We start from the raw sequence: 24998 nt of genomic DNA, 5'->3' as shown, positions 1-24998 counted from the left end.
AGTCAATAAGTATTCAACCCCTTTGTAAAGACAAGCCTAAATAAGTTCAGGAGTAAAAATGTGCTTAACAAAAATCGCATGATCATTTGCATGGACTCATTCCGTGTTCAATAATAGTGGTTAACAAGATCTTTGAATGACTACCCCATCTTTGTACACCATAAGTACAATTATCTGTAAGGTCCCTCAATCTAGTAGTGAATTTCAAGCACAGATTCAAGCACAGAGACCAGGGAGGTTTTTCAATGCCTAACAAAGAGGGTCACCGATTGTAAAAATACAAAAATCATACACTGAATATCCCTTTGAGCATGGTGAAGTTATTAATTACACTTTAGATGGTGTATCAATACACCCAGTCACTCCAAAGATACAGTCTTCCTTCCTATCTCAGTTGCTGGAGAGGAAGGAAACCGCTCAGGGATTTCATCATAAGGCCAATGGTGATTTTTTAAAACAGTTGTGGAGTTTAATGGTTCTAATATGAGAAAGCTGAGGATGGATCAACAACATTGTAGTTACTCCACAATACTAACCCAAATAACAGTGAAAGAAGGAAGCTTATACAGAATATAAATATTCCAAAACATGCAGCCTGTTTGCAACAATACTACAAGACATTTAAGTAATACTGCAAAAAATGTCACAAAGAAATACACTTTTTGTCCTGAATACAAAACCTTATGTTTGGGGCAAATCCAACACAACACACCACTGAGTACCACACTTCATATTTTCAAGCATGGTGATGGCTGCATGATGTTATGGGTATGCTTGTCATCGGCAAGGACTAGGGAATTTTTTTCTGATAAAAAGAAACATAATACAGCTATAAGCACAGGCAAAATCCTAGTGGAAAACTTGGTTCAGTCTGCTTTCAAACCAACACTGGAAGACTAATTCTCCTTTCAGCAGGACAATAACCCAAAACTCTGGAGTTTCTTACCAAGAAGACATTGAATGCTCCTGAGTGGCCTAGTTACAGTTTTGACTTAAATAGGCTTGAAAATCTATGGCAAAACTTGAAAATGGCTGTCTAGCAATGATCAACAATCAACTTGACAGAGCTTGAAAAATTGTTTAAAAAAAATGATGGGCAAATATTGTACAATCCCGGTGTAAAGTGCTTAGAGACTTACCCAAAAAGACTCACAGCTGTAATCACTACCAAAGGTGCTTCTACAAAGTATTGACTCAGGGGTGTGACTACATATGTAAATTATATATTCTGTATTTCATTTTCAATAAACTAGCAGAACATTCTAAAAACATGTTTTCACTTTGTCTTTATGGGGCTTTGTGTGTAGACGGGGTAGAAAATAAATCTATGTAATCCATGTTTTATTCAGGCTGTAGCACAACGAAATGTGGAAAAAGTCAAGGGGAATTAATACTTTCTGAAGGCACTATACTTTAATTCAAAATACAACAATAAACCAGATATTTATCAGATGATGGCAAGGGAGCATTATGAAATATAACACCATGTTTGCCCCTCTGTAATGCTAACCAAACAAATATTGACTCTGGTTCGCCTCAACAATGGAAGTCCCTATCTTTATTGAAAATATTCTTGAACATATAAATGGTTCATTGCCCAGGCTCCCACAGAGCATTGTTATCAACAGAAAACCTGAATGCCTTATGAAAGTCTGCTTATAAAACAATAGAATAAAAGAGCTGAACCTGACGCTTTAGTCAATAAATGACAAACGATTTGTGCATACAGGAGGTGTATTTCTTTTAACAGACGAGAGTAAGCATTGTGCATGTGGTATTTTACGCCAAATGTAAAGTTTTGGAACAACTACTATCACAGAGTTTAATTGGCAAATTTAAGACAATGCATGCAATTTGAATATCAGCCATGACAGAAATAATGGCATTTCCTGGTTTTAATAATTGTTTATTGTAATGGGATGTTTTATAAGATGATTGTTAAAGATCCTCAGCTGTATGTTACATATGAAACATAAGTGAATAGGTCCATTCCGTTGTGGTCATTACATAGTTCAGAACAAAGAGAGAATTATTGATTTTAGTTTACTACAGGAAAATCCTAGAACCATAGTGCAGTAATGAGCCTGTGAATCTCATAGGTTTATTCTAAACCACAAAGTTACCCCTCAGTTTCAGCTAATGTTGTTTTTCAGGAAGGACTGTTTGTCCAATTAACTTGTCTGTTCTGTGGCAATGGACCCGATGCATTTACATTAGGATAATAACCCTCTCCACTGTCAGTCCAAAGTCTGACCAACCAAGATGCAATGTAATTCGATCTGTTTGGCAAATGGCAAATCTCTATATAACCCCCCCCCCCCTCTCTCTAACAACAGAAGACACTAGAAAGCTCATCTCACACCCAGAAAACATTAAGGTAAAATGATGTATTACATCTTACTGGTTAGACTCATTGGTTGACATTATAATATGTTACAGCCGGTTATGCAGCCTGCTGGATGTCTTTGTTTTCAATACTGTATGTTTTATATGTACACTTAGTGCTTATACATTGACAGCTGTTAACTATAGATATTAATGTATGTTGAAATGTAACTTCTCTGCTCTTACCTATTGTAGAACATACTACTAATCTACACATTCGGTCACAAACCAAACCACATGAAACTTTCACGTCCTTGTGGAAATGTCGACATGAACAGAAAAGCCTGACGAGCTCTTCAAAGACCGACCTGATGCAGGACAAGACCTACCACCAGTCTATGATTCATGGAGATCATGCTACAGAGATTTCTGCCAAAATATTTGAGGTAAGTCATGTGGAAAACAGATCTTGCAGATATTCAATTCCTTTTTTAATGTTATTATTGCATGTACAGTTTTTTACTTATCAAACCTTACTCATTATTAGTTGAGTATGAGAGCCATCCTCTGCAAATATGATAAACTATTTTAATATGATTTTGTGGTTAGTAAAAAATACATTGGTCTAAATCAAAACACATTATATTTGTCACAAGCCCGAATACAACTGGTATAGAGTTTACCGTGATATTCTTGCTTACGAGTCCTCCCAATGATGGAGAGTTTCAAAATAATAATACATATAAAAATAGCAACACGAGGAATAAAATCAAATACACAAAAATTGAGCTACAGTGGCTTCAGAAAGTATTCATACCCCTTGACTTATTCCCCAATTGTTGTGTTACAGCCTGAATTCAAAATGGTTAAAATATATTTTCTTTCTCACTCATCTACACACAATACCCCATAATGACAAAATGAAAACATGTTTTTAGATTTTTTTGCAAATTTATTGAAAGTGAAATACAGAAATATTGCATTTACATAAGTATTGACACCCCTGAGTCAATACTTTGTAGAATCACCTTTGGCAGCGATTACAGCTGTGAGTCTTTCTGGGTATGTCTCTAACAGCTTTCCACACCGGGATTGTGCAAGATTTGCCCATTATTCTTTTCAAAATTCTTCAAGCTCTGTCAAATTGTTTGTTGATCATTGCTAGACAGCCATTTTCAGGTCTTGCCATAGATTTTCAAGCCGTTTTAAGTCTAAACTGTAGCTTGGCCACTCAGGAACAGTCACTGTCTTCTTGATAAGAGACTCTAGTGTAGACTTGGCCTTGTGTTTTAGGTTTTTGTCCTGCTGAAAGGTGAATTCATAAAAAAAAATGTGTCTTGTCTTATCATCAGGTGAATGATAATAGCAAGTAGAAGTAATCAACATTTGAAATGTAATAGATTTGGTAGACAGTTTTATTATATTGACCTCCCCACCGTTCTTTGGAAGAGGAAGTGTACACTCTAACATAGTCTATTAGCTAGAAAGTATCTTGGCGGCGTAGAGAAAATGTTGCTGTTGTAAAGCAAATTTTCTTAAATTCTACACATTTTTCCATTGAGCTGAGAGAAAGCAGACTGAACCAGGTTTTCCTCTAGGATTTTGCCTATGCTTAGCTCCATCCCGTTTCTTTTAATCTTGAAAAACTCCCCAGTACTTAACAATTAGAAGCATACACATAACATGATGCAGCCACCACTACAGCTTGAAAATATAGAGAGTGGTACTCAGTAATGTGTTGTATTGCATTTGCACCAAACATAACACTGTATTCAGGAAAAAAATGTATAATTGCTTTGACACATTTTTGACATACATTTCAGCTTTTCATTTTTAATTAGTTTGTAAAAAATTTGAAAAACATAAGTCCGCTTTGACATTATGGGGTATTGTGTGTAGGCCAGTGACAAAAAAAATCTCAATGAAGGCAGGTAAAGTGACTGGGCATCAGAATAGATAATAATAAGTAAAATAAAGAACTGAGTAGCAGCAGCAAATGATGAGTGTAAAAGTGTGTATGTGTGCTTGTGTGTGTAATGGGTATGTATGTGTGTTTGTGTGGTGTCGATATGCGTGTGTGTGTTATGTGTGTGTCTGCCTATGTAGTGTATGTGAATGTGTGAGAGTTATGTGTTGGAGTGTCAATGTAGGGTGTATATGGTGTGTATACATGTATATAATCCAGTGAGGGTGCGTAGGGTCGGTGCAAATAGTTTGAGTACCATTAATTAACTATTTAGCTGTCTGGCTATTTTCAGTCTTTCAGTCTATGGCTTGGGGGTAGAAGCTGTCTCAGAGCCTGTAGGTCCGAAAGATGATGCTCCGGTACCGTGTGCTGGATGGTAGCAGAGTGAACAGTCTATGACTTGGGTGGCTGGAGTCTTTGGCAATTTTTTCTCTGGTTTCAGTTAAGATGTTTTACTTAACTGTCAACTGAACAGTAACAGAATCCAGTGTGTACAATAGTCTTTTGAACAGATGTGTTACTGTAAACCAGATCATAATACAGGATTGATATGGTCTTTCCACACTATGATAATAGTGGGCTCTGCAAGGTGACTCTGTAGCGTTGGGAAAGCACTCAGCCCTGCTGGGAGTCCGTGACCAAGCCAATGCCAGCCCTCTGCATTACGCCACCTCACACGGGCACATCAGCACCATACAGCTCATTGTGCAGTTGACTGGTCCAGATGGTAAGACGTATTTACGTAGGTATTTATTTACTGTATGCAGTGGTATATATCTTCCTTGAAACATCATTATTGTTTGCCATTTTATATTGTCACCAAAATCGTATTTATGATATTGATGTATATATTTAAATGTATTGAGAAAACCAAAATCTCTATCTGTGACCTTTGTGAAGAACTGAATGCCAGTGATGAGGAGGGCAACACTCCATTGCACTGGGCTGTGAAGGGGACCCAGAGAGAGAGCTGTGCTTGCCTGCTGGACCTGGGGGCAGACTCGAACATCCTCAACCTCCGCCTCATGTCTCCCCTACACCTGGCTGTCAGCCTCGGACACAACCCTCTCGTTGAGGTCCGTCCTCTACCTGACCCCCCCATTCAGCTCTACTCTAGTACAGGGGTTTTCACATGTTTCTTGCTCAAGGACCCCCGCCCCATCAAAGGTTAACAAACAAAAAAAGTAACGTCTTGTCTTATCATCAGGTGAATGATAATAGCAAGTACAAGAAATCAACATTTGAAATGTAATAGATTTGGTGGACAGTTTCATTATATAGACCTCCCAACAGTTCATTGGAAGAGGAAGTGTACACTCTAACATAGTCTATTAGCTAGAAAAGTATCTTGGCGTCGTAGAGAAAATGTTGCTGTTGTAAAGCAAGTATTCTGCCATTTTTCCATTGAGCTGAGAGAGTTCTAAAGTTTTGAAGTTCATTTCCAGCAATTGTACATATTTTGGCATGGAGCAGAGAGACAATTATGCAGTTTTCAAGCTAATTTCCTGCAATTCTATGCATTTTGCAGTTGTAATGCTCTGTTTCTCTGCTCAAACATTTTAATAATATCAATGGGCATGTGCCCTGAATGTCCATATTCTAGAATTTACCACATTCATTTTCTATACAGAAAAAAAACTGTAATTAGCTCCAATGACTGTAATTTCCTCCATCTAAGTTTAGACATTTTAGCAATGAAGTTATTTATCTACTTCCCCAGAGTCTGATGAACAGGAACTGCTAACGCTAGCGAGCTTTGGCCCGTGAAACTACCTCTAACGTCATACTGCATGCAGACATAAAAATGGTATCCATGATGGTATTCTGTTGCAACTAGAGGTTTTCACTGATCCACCTGTAGCCTGGGGGTCGGCAGGGCCTTCAGTCCTATGGGGCTCCGCTCCACTCATAGAACTGGAGTTACAACTCTGGTAACTATATCGTGGAGCTCCACCCCAAAGCTCCTAGTGGTTTAAGGCCGAGCGAAACGCTCCAAAATGTACTCCCTGCCGAGCCTAACACATCCCACTTAATGAAAAGGTCGGGCTCAGCCATGGCTGCGACCAAATCCTGCAGTACTGTAACACACTGTGTCACAATATACTACGTGCTCGGTCCAATCCGCCCTATTCAGTCTAGAGGCATCGCCAATGACTAGTGGGCAGATAAAACAGAATATGAGCCATACTAATCTATACAACCAGATAGATTATACTTCAATATTAAAAGATTGGTCTAATAGTACTGTAATACCAGTTACAGAAGCTATATCCCTCATCCTTCCACCCAAACACAGTCATAGACATGTGGGCAGGTTAGAATACATGACTCTAATGGACCACACCCCACCCTGTAGTCATTCTAATAAGAAAAAGTGGACCTGATGGGACCCTGTCCACTGGTCCTGCATTTCTCCCCTTAGTTCTAGTCCTCCCATCAGCAATGCTGAATACAGGCTGAACCAATTTGGAAGACATACTCACTGATTCCTCAGCGTAACCCGAAACACTCAATCCATAGGCCATTGCCAATGATTCGTGGGCAGATAACAGAATATTGGTCATACTAATCTGGCTCAGCAGATAGATGATACCTCAATATTCTATCAAAATTAGTGACCGGTCCAATAGTAAAGTAATACTAGTTACTGTACTATTTCCCTCATCACTCCGCCCAACACTCTGAGAGCAGGAGAGCGCGAATCTGTGGTGCACTCAGTAGGAAGGACCTGTATTTCTCTATGGCCCAGGGCCGCCGCTGTCCCCCGATATTGAAGTGGTGGCACAGCCCAGGGTGGGCCCCCCTTGAAGGGAGAGGAAATATTAGCATGTTCTGTGAGAAACGGGAGCGACGACACATTGGTTATACTCGTAACCTTGTGGTTCCAGCCCTCTGAAAACGCAGCACGGGTCTGAACTGCACTAACCGAGGCGCTTGCCTGAGTTAATGCGCCATCTCCCAACAGCGATTGCGTCATCGTCCCAACATGGGGTTGTGTACGCAGGCTGTTCTTTAAACCCTGAGCCACATTACTCCTCGGAGTCTGTGGTGTAGGGTTTTTATGAGGTATAGCATGGCGGCTCATCAAGAGCGTCCGCTTTGCTGCCCTCGTGTCATTCCCACTCACATCGTCCTCATGTGTGTGCTCAGCTACACACCCGTGGTGGGCTGGGCTACACTCAGAGTGGTGAGAGAGAGAGAGAGGGAACCTGAACGGTCTCGGGTTTGTTATGGAAAAGAGGTTCTCTTGTGACAAAGTCAACTGGAACACATTCCTTTATTCAACAAACAACACGATGGCTCCTCCATCCATCCCTTTGCAAGGGTGGGGGGGAACAGTGGGCGCCGCCGCACAAGGCGCTGCGCTCTCTCCCGTCCTCTCCCCCTCGCCCCGTCATGGTCGCCGTCTCTTCTGGCCGCCCCTAGGGTGTCGCCAGGGTGACGTCACGACCACCTCTCTCGCCGGTGGAGCGGACCCCGGTCTACTAGAGACGGTGAAGCTGGGAGGCTCTCTGGAAGATGCTCTAGCCCCTCCTGCTAAAGGCAGTTGCCTAGATAGCTGCTTCCTCCCCTCCTCCAGCTTCCCAAAACGCTCCGTCGCATCTTTGACGGCGGCTCCAAAGAGACCACTGTCAGAGATGTGGGCGTTTAACAGTGTGGCTTTATAGGTCTCCTTCTTGGCCGTCAAAGACAGGCAGAGGTGTCGATCCGCGACCACCGAAGTGGCCATGGACCTCTCCGCTCACACAGCCGACGCCTGTGTGAGATGGAGTATGGCGCCGGAAATTCTCGACACCACCTCTATCTCCTCTCCCGACAGCTCAGTCCTACCCGTGGTGAGACGGGAAGAGAGGCTGCTAGGAGGACAATATTATTTGCTGCTGCTATAGCCTGGACACCCAAAGCAAAGGACTTCTCTATCAGCTGAGCTGTGAGCTTGTCCTTGGTCGTAGGTAGAGTGGGGTTTTCTGGAAGATGGCCAGGAGCTCGAACCCGGGACAAGGTATGCAGCCAAGGCATCCGCGAGCCTGGGGATCTCCTGGGGCCGTCTGTTGTCCACTCTGCTGAATGGGGTGTACGCCTTTGCCGGCTCTCTGGCTGTTAAGGGCGACCCCCATTCACCCTCCACATACTTACCGAGCGAGGGCATGGCTGGTGCCAACGGCAGAGCCGCCCTTCTTGATCTAGAGTATGGGTCGTCCACCATCATATCCACTTCCGGGTTGGAGGGAATGGGGGGCAGCGTGATATACAGCCGGCTCGCAGCCTGCTCAGTGAGCCCTGGAAAATCAGAGGGCAGAGAGGCTGTTGCGTAGGAGGGGGCTGCTGAGAACTCAGAGCCTGTCTCTTCCTCGTCCAAGGATGTGAAAAACCTCTCACTCTCCATAGGGAGTTTTTTTTTTCAACCTCAGTCAGTGGAGTGGAATGTTCTGGAGAAAGATCCACAAACTTCCCAATATCCTCGTCTTCTCTAGAAGCGGCATTGTCATATGACGCCTCAGAACCTGAGGCTAGCACAGACATGGCGTCTTCTAGAGGGATATCCTCCCTGAAAAATGCCCATCGCTGCTTCCTCGCCTTTAATGAAAGGAGGGCGCAGCTAGGGCATTCCGGGGGATCTGTGAGGCCGCCCCTAGCGTGCTGGGATCCTAAGCACACGAAACATAGGTCGTGTGAGTCCACGTCATGGTGGAGCAGCGACACTGAGCTCTTAAAAGAGCTTTTGGATTGGGTGGAAAAAACGTGCTCATTTTATAAGGACGACGTTGAGACTTGGAGAACGAGGGCGGGTTCGTCCTGAGACTTATCTTCTCTCTTCTCTACTTGGCCAGTCAGTCCAGTCCAGTCGCTGAAGATAATGGGAGGCTGATTGAGGGGAAACATCCCCTTCCATAGGGACACCTGTACTCCCATTGGCTGCAGGTGTATGCATATTTTTCTCTCAGGCTATTCGCTGCCTAAGCAGCGGGGTAAGCCACTAGGAGCAGAGCTCCCCTATGGGGCGAAGCTCCACGATATAGAACCAGGCTATGGCAGCTATTAGTTTGCTATAGCGCGAGTCGGCTTGGTTGGTTGTGGGCTCTCGTCTCTCTCTCGCAAAACATGCACCCAGGACTAAGTTTGATAATCCCTGTTCTAATACACCTCAATTATACTTCAACACTTCTAGCTAGTGCACCTCCATGTACTATTATTCATTCAGTCTAATAACATAAACTCAGCAAAAAAAAGAAACGTCCTCTCACTGTCAACTGCGTTCATTTTCAGCAAACTTAACATGCGTAAATATTTTAATGAACATAACAAGATTCAACAACTGAGACATAAACTGAACAAGTTCCACATGCATGTGACTAACATAAATGGAATAATGTCCCTGAACAAAGGGGGGGGGGGGTCAAAATCCAAAGTAACAGTCAGTATCTGATACGCCAGTGCATCTCCTCCTCATGGACTGCACCAGATTTGCCAGTTCTTGCTGTGAGATGTTACCCCACTCTTCCACCAAGGCACCTGCAAGATCCCGGACATTTCTGGGGGGAATGGCCCTAGCCCTCACTCTCCGATACAACAGGTCCCAGACGTGCTCAATGGGATTGAGATCCGGGCTCTTCGCTGGCCATGGCAGAAAAATGACATTCCTGTCTTGCAGGAAATCACGCACAGAACGAGCAGTATGGCTGGTGGCATTGTCATGCTGGAGGGTCATGTCAGGATGAGCCTGCAGGAAGGGTACCACATGAGGGAGGAGGATGTCTTCCCTATAAAGCACAGTGTTGAGATTGCCTGCAATGACAACAAGCTCAGTCCGATGACGCTGTGACACACCGCCCCAGACCATGACAGACCCTCCACCTCCAAATCGATCCCGTTCCAGAGTACAGACCTCGGTGTAACGCTCATTCCTTCGACGATAAACGCGAATCCGACCATTACCCCTGGTGAGACAAAACTGCGATTCGTCAGTGAAGAGCACTTTTTACCGGTCCAGCGACGGTGGGTTTGTACCCATAGTCGACATTGTTGCCGGTGATGTCTGGTGAGGACCTGCCTTACAACAGGCCTACAAGCCCTCAGCCCAGCCTCTCTCAGCCTATTGCGGACAGTCTGAGTACTGATGGAGGGATTGTGCGTTCCTGGTGTAACTCGGGCAGTTGTTGTTGCCATCCTGTACCTGTCCCGCAGGTGTGATGTTCGGATGTGCCGATCCTGTGCAGGTGTTGTTACACGTGGTCTGCCACTGCGAGGACGGTCAGCTGTCCTTCCTGTCTCCCTGTAGCGCTGTCTTAGGCATCTCACAGTATGGACATTGCAATTTATTGCCCTGGCACATCTGCAGTCCTCATGCCTCCTTGCAGCATGCCTAAGGCACGTTCATGCAGATGAGCAGGGACCCTGGGCATCTTTTTTTTTGTGTTTTTCAGAGTCAGTAGAAAGGCCTCTTTAGTGTCCTAAGTTTTCATAACTGTGACCTTAATTGCATACCGTCTGTAAGCTGTTAGTGTCTTAACCACCGTTCCACAGGTGCATGTTCAATAATTGTTTATGGTTCAATGAACAAGCATGGGAAACACTTTACAATGTGTGTGAATCTGTGAAGTTATTTGGATTTTTTACACATTTTCTTTGAAAGACAGGGTCCTGAAAAAGGGCCATTTCTTTTTTTTTGCTGAGTTTATATTATATGATATACTACGATATTATATGATGATATGATATAATAAGATATGATATCATTCAGTATGATATGATATTATAAATAATGATGTTTTTCCACAGCTGTTACTGTCTCACAGCAACACAGATGCCAACCTGATGGGAGACCAGGGGAACACACCTGTAATGTTGGCCTGCTCGGTTGATAACCATGAAGCTGTTCGTCTACTTGTGTGTGAATATTAATTATACGGCCACTGTATAAATGTCAAATTGTGTGTTCTTGTATGTTTGAACAAGGAGACGTGTGTGATTCATTGATCATTAGTGATGTCCTATGAGGTTTTTGTAATGTAACTACATTAATTTCATCTGCTGTTCTCAGTTTAAATACAGAGCCAGACTATGTCAACAGAACAAGCTGGGGCATTATCCCATTCACGCAGCAGCGTTTGCAGGGGCTAAAAAATCAATGCTGGTGGTTCTTCAGAAAGGTAAGTAAATAAGAAACATTTGCTTTCCTATTACAGTAATCAAATACTCATTTTGGTACTCAAACGATATCCAGCAGATAATTCTTACTCAGTAATTTTCTCTGCTGAAGGTGAGGAGATGGGTTTATCAACTAAAACGCACATCAACTACGTGGACAAATCATTCAGCACTCCTCTTCATCTGGCCATCCATGGAGGAAACCTGGAGGCGATCAAACTCTGCATAGAACAGGGAGCAAAAATCGACCAACAACAGGTATGTCATCTGGTGATGATGACGCTAAGAAGCTTTTTCTGTGGATATGGAAATAATCATTCAAACTGCACCTACAAGTATATTCACGTATATGGATTTCAAAATCGAACACAAAAATAACTTTGGTTCTTTCTCAGAACCATAGACAAAAGCACATATATTTAGAAGGCTTCTGAGTAATAGGAAAGACCAATTATGAACCTTAATTATCCTTTTCTTCTACTATAAAACAGTTCCCGTTACTGGCATTCATTTGAAAGGTTCTTAGAACTGATGTTTTTACAATGTGTTACAGTAAGCAACAATGAGCTATTATGCATCCACCCATAATGGGTACATTGTCAGTTCATGTTACACCCACGAGACATTGGAAGATAACCAAATCCACTCTAAATCTAATCAAGGGGAATGGACCAGTGTCTGTAATATCCTGACATCATTTCAAACTGGTCTGAGTCATTGTGACCTCTGTCATGTCTTTGTGCTTCTCTTTACAGTGTGACAAATCCACAGCCCTCCACTTTGCCTGCATCCAGGGAGCATCCGAGGCCGTCAAACTCATGCTATCGGCATATGATAGAGTCTGTGATGTCATCAATATCCCAGATGGAGCTAGCCAAACTCCACTGCATAAGTAGTACACTGTATACTGTATGCATTTTCATTGGACAAGACGTTTAGGTAAAAATGATATCCTACTCTCTTACTCTTTTATCATATTTTTCACCAACAGGGCAACAATATTTGACCATGTTGGATTGGCTGAATACCTAATTTCAAAGGTAAACACAAAACATGAAAAGAACCAAGAGAAAAATCGGAATATTTCCAGTGTTTCATCTTATCATATTAATATGAATTCTTTGACAGGGTGCAGACATTAATTCCATTGACTGTAAGGGTCATACGCCACTGCTTCTGGCAACAAGCTGTAGTGCATGGAAAACAGTGGGCCTTCTTCTCACACAGGGTACGTTTCTCAAAGAGAAGCATATGTCTCACATTTAGTTTACACTATTGTATGGTTTGTCATGATCCTGTTCATCCTCTCCTATTTTAGGGGCTAATTTGAAAATAAAAGACAAATATGACTGCAATTTCCTTCACCTTGCCATCTTGCAGCCTAAAGGTCTGAAAAACCTTCCTCCAGAAGTCTTACAGGTAATACTCTATAATGAACGTACCTGCTAGAAGTTTCAATAGAAAGGATGAAGCTTCCAAAATGACGCTGAGATCCATGTTAAAATTTTAAGGCAATTTCATAAGTTCTAAATATTGCAATGAGCTCATAGAGCATGTTTTAATGAGCGCAAGTGGGGGATCTTGTAAGAACGAACACGTAGTGCGTTACTGCCACCTAGCGTAGAGAACTTGAAGCAAATCCAACACACGAAGAAGGATCACAGGATCATAAGTGTTAGCCTTTGTATTAAACAAGATTCATTATTAAAACCATATATCTTCTTGTGACTGTCTCAGTAGGATTGACATGTACAATCATTTTGAATAAAGTTGGCAGTAAACACTTAGTTTGACTCTTGAGACCCCAATGGTATCATATTGTCTCTTGCCACACAGTGCAGCAATGTGAGAGAGCTCCTGGGTGCGGAGGACAATGAGGGTTGTACTCCCCTGCATTACGCCTGCAGACTGGGAATCCCAGAGTCAGTGACGAACATGCTCAGACTCAACGTCTCACTAGACCAGAAGTCTAAGCAGAAGAAATCTGCACTGCATTTCGCAGCCGAGTGAGTTACTTAACAAATAAGACGTGGTATATGGCCAATATACCACGGCGATATACCTTAGGCACGACGCAATGCGGACACAGCCCTTAGCCATGGTATATTGGCCATATATCACAAACCCCCGAGGTGCCTTATTGCTATTATAAACTGCTTACCAACGTAATTAGTGCAGTTAATGTTTTGTCATACGTGGTGTATAAGGTCTGATATACCACGGCTGTCAGCCAATCAGCATTCAGGGCTCGACCCACCCAGTTTATAATTATGAATAAATCTCTACATTATTGACTCATTGAGTTGTCAATAGACTCATTATACCCCAAAAACATGAACAGTTTCGCTGTTTGCTATTTTGGCTGGTTTTCAGTTTAGCATTAGTTGTATTTGATAACTTACTTTTTATGATCAATCTTTTCTATTCCAGGTATGGGAGGATAAACACCTGCCACAGACTCCTGGAGTGGATGACCTGCACCAGGCTGCTGAATGAGGGAGATGAGAGGGGGATGACTCCCCTCCACCTGGCATCCCGAGGCGGCCATATTAAAGTGCTGGAGCTACTGCTGCGGAAAGGAGCTCTGTTCCACAGGTACAGTACTCAGTGGTGGAAAAAGTACAGAAATGTTCATACTTGAGTAAAAGTAAAGATACCTTAATAGAAAATGACTCAAGTAAAAGTGAAAGTCACCCAGTAAAATACTACTTGAGTATAAGTCCAAAAGTATTTGGCTTTAAATATACTTAAGTATCAAAAGAAAATGTAATTGCTAAAATATACTTAAGTATCAAAAGTAAAAGTATAAATCATTTTTTATTCCTTATATAAAGCAAATCAGACGGCATCATTTTCTTTTTTTCTTTTTTACAGACAGCCAGGGGCACGCTCCAACACTCAGACATAATTTACAAACAAAGCATGTGTTTAGTGAGTCTGCCAGATCAGAGGCAGTAGGGATGACCTGGGATGTTATCTTGATAAGTGTGTGAATTAGACAATTTTCCTGTCCTGCTAAGTATTCAAAATGTAACGAGTACTTTTGGGTGTCAGGGAAAATGTATGAAGTAAAAAGTACATAATTTTCTTTAGGAATGTACTGAAGTAAAAGTAAAAGTAAAGTGGTAAAGGACAGATACCCAAAAACACTACTTAAGTAGTACTTTCAAGTATTTTTACTTAATTACTTTACACCACTGACAGTATTTCAGACCTGCTACGCACACACTCACTCAAACTCAATGTTAATCCGAGTGAGGTGAACCATTACTGCCCAAACCAGTGGAAACCAATGTCTATCTTTTTACTAAATTTTCCATTTTGAATCAGCTACAGTAGTAATGAATGTTTACTGTATGCCATTGCAGTGATTCTAAAGGTTGGACCTGTCTACATCATGCTGCAGCAGAGGGATATACCCAGACCATGATCATACTCCTGGAATCAAATATCAAACTGCTGGACAAAACAGATGAAGACAGGGTTTGGGTCCTCTCTTTTTCCACATTCCCTTACCCTGAGGTGGGCTCATCTTCACATTCCCTTACCCTGATGTGGGCTCATCTTCACATTCCCGTACCCTTGAGGTGGGCTCATCTTATCTGTTTCCTTTCTGTTTAGCTTGAGGGAGTAAGATGTCTATGTTGAAATACAGAGAAAGTCTTCCACAAATAGATATCATTCCTCTTTCTGAAAAAAGAAATCCAAAGGTTATTGTTGCCATTATATACAATCCTCTGTTCTAATTTCGAAGTGCTATGTTTTACTTTTGGTGCAGAACACAGCGTTACATCTGGCTGCCAGGGAGGGCCATGCGGCTGCAGTGACACTGCTCCTGGGCAGAGGGGCCCAGATGATGCTCAACAAGAGTGATGCCTCCTTCCTCCACGAAGCTGTTCTCAACGGCAGGAAAGACGTTGCCTTCGCTGTCATCGACAATGAGAGGTTGGGCCACTGTTGTACGATACAGCGGATACTTTATCTATGTGCTGTTACGATGCTTTGACAGTACAGTGATGTGTTTGATTATTGGTATTCAGTTGGATTGTATGACAATACCATATTGAGATGTACAATATAACCTGTCTGTTTCAGATGTGCTGAGGCTATGCTATTGTTCGAAGTGAAGTCAACTAAGCGATGTGTTGTCATGGACATGATAGAGTTCCTGCCAGAGTCATTCAAAGTTAGTTTTATAAAAGAAACTATGCATAAAGGAAACTATCATAAAGGAAATGGATACAAATCTCCCATTTCTCAGTCAGCATATTAGAAAACATTAATGGAACAGTGTTTCTCCACAGCATCTTTTGGACACTTGTGTGAAGGAGTCAGATGATGAAGAAAATAGCTACAACTACTCTGTACGTCTGTTCTCTCTATTCTGTATTTGGTATTACCTTCTTAAAACGCAGATTCATTATTGCTTAATCAAATTCACAAAAACATTCCAGTTAGGGTGTGTTGTAAACTAATATGTCTTTTATCAACAGATCGAGTACACTTTCAAATGGCTCCAAGCTCCCATTCATATCATTAAGCTTGCAAAAACAGACAAAAGCTACTACTTCCAGCCTCTCACTGCTCTGAACGTTAGTACCCACTGCAATACTGTAGACCAGTGTTTCCCAACCCTGGTCCTCCAGTACCCCAACAGTACATATTTTTATTGTAACCCTGGACAAACACACCTGATTCAACTTGTCAACTAATCATCAAGCCCTCAATGAGTTGAATGAGGTGTGTTTGTCCAGTGCTACAACAGCAATGTGTTCTGTTGGGGGTATTCCAGGACCAGGGTTGGGAAACACTGCTGTAAACTGAACTGCACTGTTTTCAAACATGGTATTTTGCTCTAGGGTTAAGGGCCATGAAGTTTCCCCAACTAACACTTTAAAGCAAAACAGTGCAATATCAGGAACAGGTCATATACAGTGACTTTGGAAAGTAATTTGACCCCTTGACTTTTCCCACATTTTGTTACATTACAACCTTATTCTTAAATGGATAAAAAAAAGTCCAGCAATCTACACACAATAACCCATAATGACAAATCGAAAACAGATTTTTAGACATTTTTGCAAATGTATTAAAAATAAAAACAGAAATACCAAATTTACATAAGTATTCAGACCCTTTGCCTATGAGAATTGTGAGCAGTTGATGTTATTCTTCAATAACACAGACCCCAAAGCAAATCAGGGGGGGAAAATATATTTCTTCAAAGAGAACAAATCATAGTTGTTAAGCTGGAACGTAGATGACAGATGTTCATTCTTCCCTGTCCTCAATGTTTTCTCCACTGAACAAAGAGACAGGATGTAGTTTATACCCCAACCCTAGCCTGTGGTTGACCAATTAGAATTCCTTGCAGCAAAATTGGGCCAATGGCCAAATAACAAGTATCCCGTTTCAGGCTCAATGTATAGACAATTTGGACCAATGAGAACTGGGCACATGTAGCTATGAGTCCTGGACTGAAATTCCTCCCATGTCCCTGAACCATTCATCTTCAGTTCCCCTCTTGACCTTTAGTCCTCTGCGTTGTGTATTTACCTTTGAATATTCTTACATAATCAAAATTGAGCTCAGGTGTATCCTGTTTCCATTGATAATCCTTGAGATGTTTCTACAACTTGATTGGAGTCCACCTGTGGTAAATTCAATTGATTGGACATGATTGGAAAGGCACAAACCTGTGTAGATAAGGTCCCACAGTTGACAGTGCATGTCAGAGCAAAAACCAAGCCATGAGGTCGAAGGAATTGTCCGTAGAGCTCCGAGACAAGATTGTGTCGAGGCACAGATCTGGGGAAGGGTACCAAAAAATGTCTGCTGCATTGAAGTTCCCCAAGAACACAGTGGCCTCCATCATTCTTAAATGGAAGAAGTTTGGAACCACCAAGACTCTTCCTAGAGCTGGCCGCCTGGCCAAACTGAGCAATCTGAGCAATCACACTCTGTGGAGATGGGAGAACCTTCCAAAATAACAACCATCTTTGCAGCACTCCACCAATAAGGCCTTTAATAAGGCCACTCCTCAGTAAAAGGCACATGACAGCCTGCTTGGAGTTTGCCAAAAGGCACCTAAAGACTCTCAAACTATGAGAAATAAGATTCTCTGGTCTGATGAAACCAAGATTGAACTCTTTGGCCTGAATGCCAAACGTCACGTCTGGAGGAAACCTGGCACCATCCCTAAGGTGAAGCATGGTGGTGGCAGCATCATGCTGTGGGGATGTTTTTCAGAGGCAGGGACTGGGAGACTAGTCAGGATCGAGGGAAAGATGAACGGAGCAAAGTATAGAGAGATCCTTGATGAAAACCTGCTCCAGAGTGCTCAGGACCTCAGACTGGGGCGAAGGTTCACCTTCCAACAGGACAACGACCCTAAACACACAGCCAAGACAACACAGGAGTGGCTTCCGGACAAGTCTCTGAATGTCCTTGAGTGGCCTAGCCAGAGCCCGGACTTGAACCCGATCGAACATCTCTGGAGAGACCTGAAAATAGCTATGCAGCGACGCTCCCCATCCAACCTGACAGAGCTTGAGAGGATCTGCAGAGAAGAATGGGAGAAACTCCCCAAATACAGGTGTGCCAAGCTTGTAGCGTCATACCCGAGAAGACTCAAGGCTGTAATCGCTGCCAAAGGTGCTTCAACAGTGTATTGCTTAAAGGGTCTGAATAATTATGCAAATGTGATATAAAAAATAAAAAAAGATTTGTAAATTAGCAAACATTTCTAAAAACCTGTTTTTGCTTTGTAATTATGGGGTATTTTGTGTACGTTGATGAGGGAAAAAAATATTTAATTCATTTTAGAATGAAGCTGTAACGTAACAAAATGTGGAAAAAATCAGGTCGGAACACTTTCTGAAGGCACTGTATGTATTTGTCATTCCCACAACACAACATTGTTGGATAGTGGAAAGGAAAACATTATTATCTGATATGTATTCAAAGTGTTTATATTGTTATTTTTTTACTAGTCCATGGTGCAATTTAACCGCATAGAGCTTCTGACCCATCCTGTCTGCAAGAAGTATCTAGAAATGAAATGGTGAGTGACACTGCATGACCTTTATCATAATACGTTATCGTCATACTACTGTCTCCGACACTGTAAATATTAACATCATACTACTGTCTCCAACACTGTAAATATTAACATCATACTACTGTCTCCAACACTGTAAATATTGACAACATCATACTACTGTCTCCAACACTGTAAATATTAACATCATACTACTGTCTCCAACACTGTAAATATTAACATCATACTACTGTCTCCAACACTGTAAATATTAACATCATACTACTGTCTCCAACACTGTAAATATTGACAACATACTACTGTCTCCAACACTGTAAATATTAACATCATACTACTGTCTCCAACACTGTAAATATTAACATCATACTACTGTCTCCAACACTGTAAATATTAACATCATACTACTGTCTCCAACACTGTAAATATTAACATCATACTACTGTCTCCAACACTGTAAATATTGACAACATACTACTGTCTCCAACACTGTAAATATTAACATCATACTACTGTCTCCAACACTGTAAAAATTAACATCATACTACTGTCTCCAACACTGTAAATATTAACATCATACTACTGTCTCCAAGACTGTAAATATTAACATCATACTACTGTCTCCAACACTATAAATATTAACATCATACTACTGTCTCCAACACTGTAAATATTAACATCATACTACTGTCTCCAACACTGTAAATATTAACATCATACTACTGTCTCCAACACTGTAAATATTAACATCATACTACTGTCTCCAACACTGTAAATATTAACATCATACTACTGTCTCCAACACTGTAAATATTAACATCATACTACTGTCTCCAACACTGTAAATATTAACATCATACTACTGTCTCCAACACTGTAAATATTAACATCATACTACTGTCTCCAACACTGTAAATATTAACAACATCAGATTAAAAGTCATGCCAAGCTACAGTATATAGTAAGCTATATACAAAATGTATTAGTGCACAGTCACCTGCGAATACTCACCAAAGGATTTCTTATATCTATATAGGAACGCCTATGGTATCAAAGTGCATCTGCTCAATCTGGCTGTCTACTCACTTGGTCTGGGGCCTCTGACACACATCATTCATACTCTGAAGCCCATCCTCAACACCAATGTCACCCATACTACATCACCATCATCATCAGTAAGCATGGTGACCACCTCCCTTGACAAGGTGCCGTATGAGATCCGATTACATCCACAGCAAGACATTAGACTTCTTTCCTAGTGTATTTGTTTGTCTCAGAAACCCAATTCAATAACAACTCCTCCATCTTCACAGCAAAGCTATTTTATCACCACCTGCATGTTCCTGATTCTTGCCATGAATCTGTACACAGTTGGCAAGGAGCTGGTGCAGATAGTTCAGCAGGTAATCATGGAAATATAAATCTGTTCTAAATACTGTAGCCTCAATCCATGGTATGTGATTTTTCTGGTAGTGTGATTTGATCATTTTAAATATATTGTAGCGAAGTTAACCCAACATCTAGCAACCTTGTCAAAGAGCTTGGATAACTTGGTATAACGTTTAAGGTGTTGGGTTGACAGTCGCTGAACCCGGGTTCGAGTCCCATTCGGGGCTACCTCCCGAATTCATTGCAATATTGAAATAGACGTTCATTTGATGTGTTTCTATTCAAGGGTTCAAAGTACTTCCGTGATGTGACCAATGCATTGGACTGGGGTGCTGCCGTCACTTCTCTGTTGTTTGTGACCCCTTTACTGATGGACTTCAAGGACACATGGCATTGGGAGGCTGGGGTAGTGGCAGTTCTTCTATCCTGGATCAACTTTCTCCTCTATTTCCAACGGTATGGAGACTGAATGTTTTTTTTTACATAAAATAGTATAGGTTTACTGAGATTCATCTTTGAAGAAACATTTATTTATATAAACTGATCAAATGTATTTCTCTGATCAACAACAGCAATTTTAACAAATAAAATCACTATTGGTCCACAGGTTTGAACGTGTTGGGATCTACGTGGTGATGTTTTTAGAGATTGCAAAAACTCTTTTAAGCATCATCGTACTGTTCTTCTTCTTGCTGCTGGCATTTGCATTGGCTTTCTATGCCCTGATACAAGACCAGGTATGTTTACAGGACCACAGAGATTTAACAATGTGTATGAAGAACATTGTACTGTATGGTATTGTGTAATGTATGTAGCTGAGTGTTTTTGTCTGTGAACATCTGTTTAAAATGACCAATAACTGGTACCTGTAATTGTATAATGCATTTCCACAGTTACAGTGAGCTCCAAAAGTATTGGGAGAGTGACACATTTGTTGTTGTTTTGGCTCTGTAGTCCAGCACTTTAGATTTTAAATGATGCAACGACTATGAAGTTAAAGTGCAGACTGTCAGATTTAATCTGAGAGTATTTTCATTCATATGGGGTGAACCATTTAGAAATTACAGCACTTTTTGTACATACTGTAGTCCCCCCATTTTAGGGGACCAAAAGTATTGGGACAAATTAAGTTATGTATTTTAAAGTAGTCAAAAGTTAAGTATTTGGTCCCATATTCATAGCACGCAATGACTACACCAAGCTTGTGACTCTACAAATGTGTTGGATGCATTTTTGGTTGTTTCAGATTATTTTGTGCTCAATAGAAAATAATGGTAAAAAATGTATTGTGTCATTTTGGAGTCTCTTTTATTGCAAATAACAATATAATATCTTTCTAACACGTTTACATTAATGTGGATGCTACCATGATTACGGATAATCCTGAATGAATTGTGAATAATGATGAGTGAGAAAGTTACAAAATGCACAAATATCATACCCCCAAGACATGCTAACCTCTCACCATTACAATAATAGGACAGGTTAGCATTTTTGGGGGTGTGTGATATTTGTGTGTCTAACTTTCTCACTCATCATAATTCACAATTTATTCAGGATTATCCATAATCCAAAATGACACAACACATTATTTACCATTCATTTCTATTGGCCACAAAATAATCTGAAACATAACCAAAACAAACAGCAAATGCATCCAGCACATTTGTAGAGTCACAAGCTGGATGTAATCATTGCGTGCCAGGAATATGGGACCAAATACTTTGACTTCTTTAATACACATATACAGTTGGAGTGGGAAGTTCACATACACTTAGGTTGGAGTCATTAAAACTTGTTTTTCAACCACTCCACAAATTTCTTGTTAACAAACTATAGTTTTGGCAAGTTGGTTAGGGCATCTACTTTGTGCATGACACAAGTCATTTTTCCAACAGTTGTTTACAGACAGATTTTTTCACTTATAATTCACTGTATCACAATTCCAGTGGGTCAGAAGTTTACATACACTAAGTTGACTGTGCCTTTAAACAGCTTGGAAAATTCCACAAAATGATGTCATGGCTTTAGAAGCTTCTGATAGGCTAATTGACATAATTTGAGTCAATTGGAGGTGTACCTGTGGATGTATTTCAAGGCCTACCTTCAAACTCAGTGACTCTTTGCTTGAAGTCATGGGAAAATCAAAAGAAATCAGCCAAGACCTCAGAAAAGAATTGTAGACCTCCACAAGTCTGGTTCATCCTTGGGAGCAATTTCCAAACGCTTGAAGGTACCACATTCATCTGTTCAAACAATAGTACGCAAGAATAAACACCATGGGACCACGCAGCCATCATACCGCTCAGGAAAGAGACGCGTTCTGTCTCCTAGAGATGAACGCACTTTGGTGCGAAAAGTGCAAATCAATCCCAGAACAACAGCGAAGGACCATGTGAAGATGCTGGAGGAAACAGGTACAAAATTATCTATATCCACAGTAAAACGAGTCCTATATCGACATAACCTGAAAGGACGCTCAGAAAGGAAGAAGCCACTGCTCCAAAACCGCCATAAAAAAGCCAGAATACGGTTTGCAACTGCACATGGGGACAAAGATCATACTTTTTGGAGAAATGTCCTCTGGTCAGATGAAACAAAAATAGAACTGTTTGGCCATAATGACCATCGTTATGTTTGGAGGAAAAAGGGGGAGGCTTGCAAGCCAAAGAACACCATCCCAACAGTGAAGCACGGGGGTGGCAGCATCATGTTGTGGGGGTGCTTTGCTGCAGGAGGGACTGGTGCACTTCACAAAATAAATGGCATCATGAGGCAGGAAAATTATGTGGATATATTGAAGCAACATCTCAAGATATCACTCAGGAAGTTAAAGCTTGGTCGCAAATGGGTCTTCCAATTGGACAAAGCATACTTCCAAAGTTGTGGAAAAATGGCTTAAGGACAACAAAGTCAAGGTATTGGAGTGGCCATCACAAAGGCCTGACCTCAATCCTATAGAAAACGTGTGGGCAGAACTGAAAAAGTATGTCCGAGCAAGTTACACCAGCTCTGTCAGGAGGAATGGGCCAAAATTTACCCAACTTATTGTGGGAAGCTTGTGGAAGGCCACCCGAAACATTTGACCCAAGTTAACCAATTTAAAGACAATGCTACCAAATACTAATTGACTGTATGTAAACTTCTGACCCACTGGGAATGTGATGAAATAAATAAAAGCTGAAATAAATCATTCTCTCTACTATTATTCTGACATTTCACATTCTTAAAATAAAGTGGTGATCCTAACTGACCTAAGACAGGGAATTTTCAAGGATTAAATGTCAGGAATTGTCAAAAACTGAGTTTAAATGTATTTTGCTAAGTTGTATGTAAACTTCCGACTTCAATTGTAAGTGAACTTGTCCCAATACTTTTGGATCCCTAAAATGGGTGACTATGCTCAATGAATATGCAGAAAGAGTGCTGTAATTACTTAACGGTTCACCCAATATGGATGAAAATACCCTCAAATTAAAGCTGACAGTCTGCACTTCAAATCCAAAGCGCTGGACTACAGAGCCAAAACAACAACAAACTAATGGAGTTCACTGTATATGACTTTATGCATCTTTGTTACCAGAACTTTGTTGACAGTGGATCTGGCATGCTGCTAGCAATCATGCAAGTATTTGTCATGATGGTTGGAGAACTCAACTACCAAGAAAATATCCTGAAGCCATTTCTGGAAGGGAATCTGCCATTCCCTTCTTTGACCTACGCCATTTTTGTTATCTTCACCTTCGCTGTGCCCATTCTCCTCATGAACCTAATGGTAAGTCCTAAAATCTTACAGGAAGCAATTTACTTAAACTCCCATTATCAACTAAGGATGCTTCATTGCATCTACGTGACTACCTTTTGTGTGACATAGATTGGCTTGGCTGTTGGTGACATAGCAGAGGTACAGGCGAATGCTGTGCTGAAGCAAATGGGAATGCAGGTGTGTTTTGATTTCTTTGTAATTTTTTTTAAACTCATAAAGAATTTTTAAACTCTTTACTAGTGTTTGACAGCCAGGATTAAAAAAATGGCATGTATTATAAACCATTATTCTACAGATTGAGCTTCACACTAGTCTAGAGGAGAAGATGCCGTACTGGTTAATGAAGAGGGTTGACCAGGCCTCTCTCACTGAGTACCCTAACAGAGCCTGCGGCAGAAAGGTGTGTCCTTTCTACAAGTGGTCGTATTTAAAAGAATATGTTAACTGCCCTTTGAATGTTTGTGTAAAATGGAAGGGCTTTCAAATTGAAAAACAGAACAAACATTTTGAGATCCTTTCGAAGGCGTTTAATAAAGGACTTTCTTCAGTTTATCTATTGATCTATACAAATTGTGAATCAGTTAGTTTAAAGGATTGTTTAATCAACTAATACTCTGCATGGAAATACTTCTGGAGAGACATGGAGGTTGTCCAAGCCCACCATAGGACACTGTTAGTTTTTGGTATAGATGTTTGGTAAACAACATAGTAATAATGAATAGTCTGAATCTCCTTTAACAGAGAGAAATGTTCTTTGCAATGCTGGGTATGGGGCATGAGAGAACCCGTCTCAACCCCACTTCCCATCCATCTACACCTATGGAACAGGAAATCAGTAAACAGAAGTACAGGTGAGGACTTAGTTCACACCAGTGGTTTGTTTGACCTTATTCAAATACAACACCAGAGCAACATGATATTGTTTATCAGTATTTAGTTTATCAGTATTTAAAAATCTATCAGTATTTAAAGTGCATTCTATCCATTTTGTATTAAGCGCTTCAATACTACAGACATTTTTAGACTATTAAAATAGATAATCTATTATTTACCCAGGCTGAAGGAGATGTCTAATGTTATTGAGAAGCAGCACAACCTGCTGAAGCTGATCGTTCAGAAGATGGAGATCAGTTCGGAGGCTGAGGAGGAGCATGACGGTCCTCAGCTGTTCCAGGGCTACAGGGACAAGCCCCTCCCCTCCCAGAACAAATGGAACCCTCTGCTGAGGGCACTGGCAGCTAGGAAGTAACATCCATCACATATATTATAATGGACTGACAAGTCAACCCCTGCACATCACCCATTCAATATTTCAGCTAAACTAATCGACAGTGTTCCTTTAGTAA

General features: G+C 41.1%; 1 protein-coding gene across 1 annotated transcript; it reads left to right on the top strand.

Annotated features, from left to right (window-relative positions):
- Positions 1-2315: 2315 nt before the first annotated feature.
- On the top strand, positions 2316-24901 carry LOC106569231 (transient receptor potential cation channel subfamily A member 1-like). The gene is made up of 28 exons (XM_014140391.2): positions 2316-2377; positions 2581-2771; positions 4868-5018; positions 5192-5367; positions 11072-11179; positions 11334-11442; positions 11553-11698; positions 12196-12332; positions 12432-12480; positions 12569-12668; positions 12759-12859; positions 13277-13446; positions 13871-14035; positions 14809-14923; positions 15219-15385; positions 15536-15626; positions 15745-15804; positions 15934-16032; positions 18433-18503; positions 19534-19702; positions 19811-19900; positions 20173-20342; positions 20494-20623; positions 23470-23661; positions 23761-23829; positions 23948-24052; positions 24394-24503; positions 24709-24901. Exons 2-28 carry the CDS (start codon positions 2697-2699, stop codon positions 24899-24901), a joined length of 3318 nt encoding a protein of 1105 aa, XP_013995866.1. The 5' UTR covers positions 2316-2377; positions 2581-2696.
- The last annotated feature ends 97 nt before the right edge of the window (positions 24902-24998 follow it).

This window comes from Salmo salar, chromosome ssa14 (assembly GCF_905237065.1).
Source record: "Salmo salar chromosome ssa14, Ssal_v3.1, whole genome shotgun sequence".
NCBI lineage: Eukaryota > Metazoa > Chordata > Actinopteri > Salmoniformes > Salmonidae > Salmo > Salmo salar.
This window is presented reverse-complemented; position numbering and strand designations above follow the sequence as displayed.

What these genes read in the sequence shown, in the direction of transcription:
- LOC106569231 (XM_014140391.2), top strand. Translation starts at nt 2,697, where the DNA reads ATGCAGGACAAGACCTACCACCAGTCTATGATTCATGGAGATCATGCT. An exon ending in ACAAAACAGATGAAGACAGG is followed by an intron (nt 14,924 to 15,218) that starts GTTTGGGTCCTC and finishes CTTTTGGTGCAG; the next exon opens with AACACAGCGTTACATCTGGC. An exon ending in ACAGAGCCTGCGGCAGAAAG is followed by an intron (nt 24,053 to 24,393) that starts GTGTGTCCTTTC and finishes CTCCTTTAACAG; the next exon opens with AGAGAAATGTTCTTTGCAAT.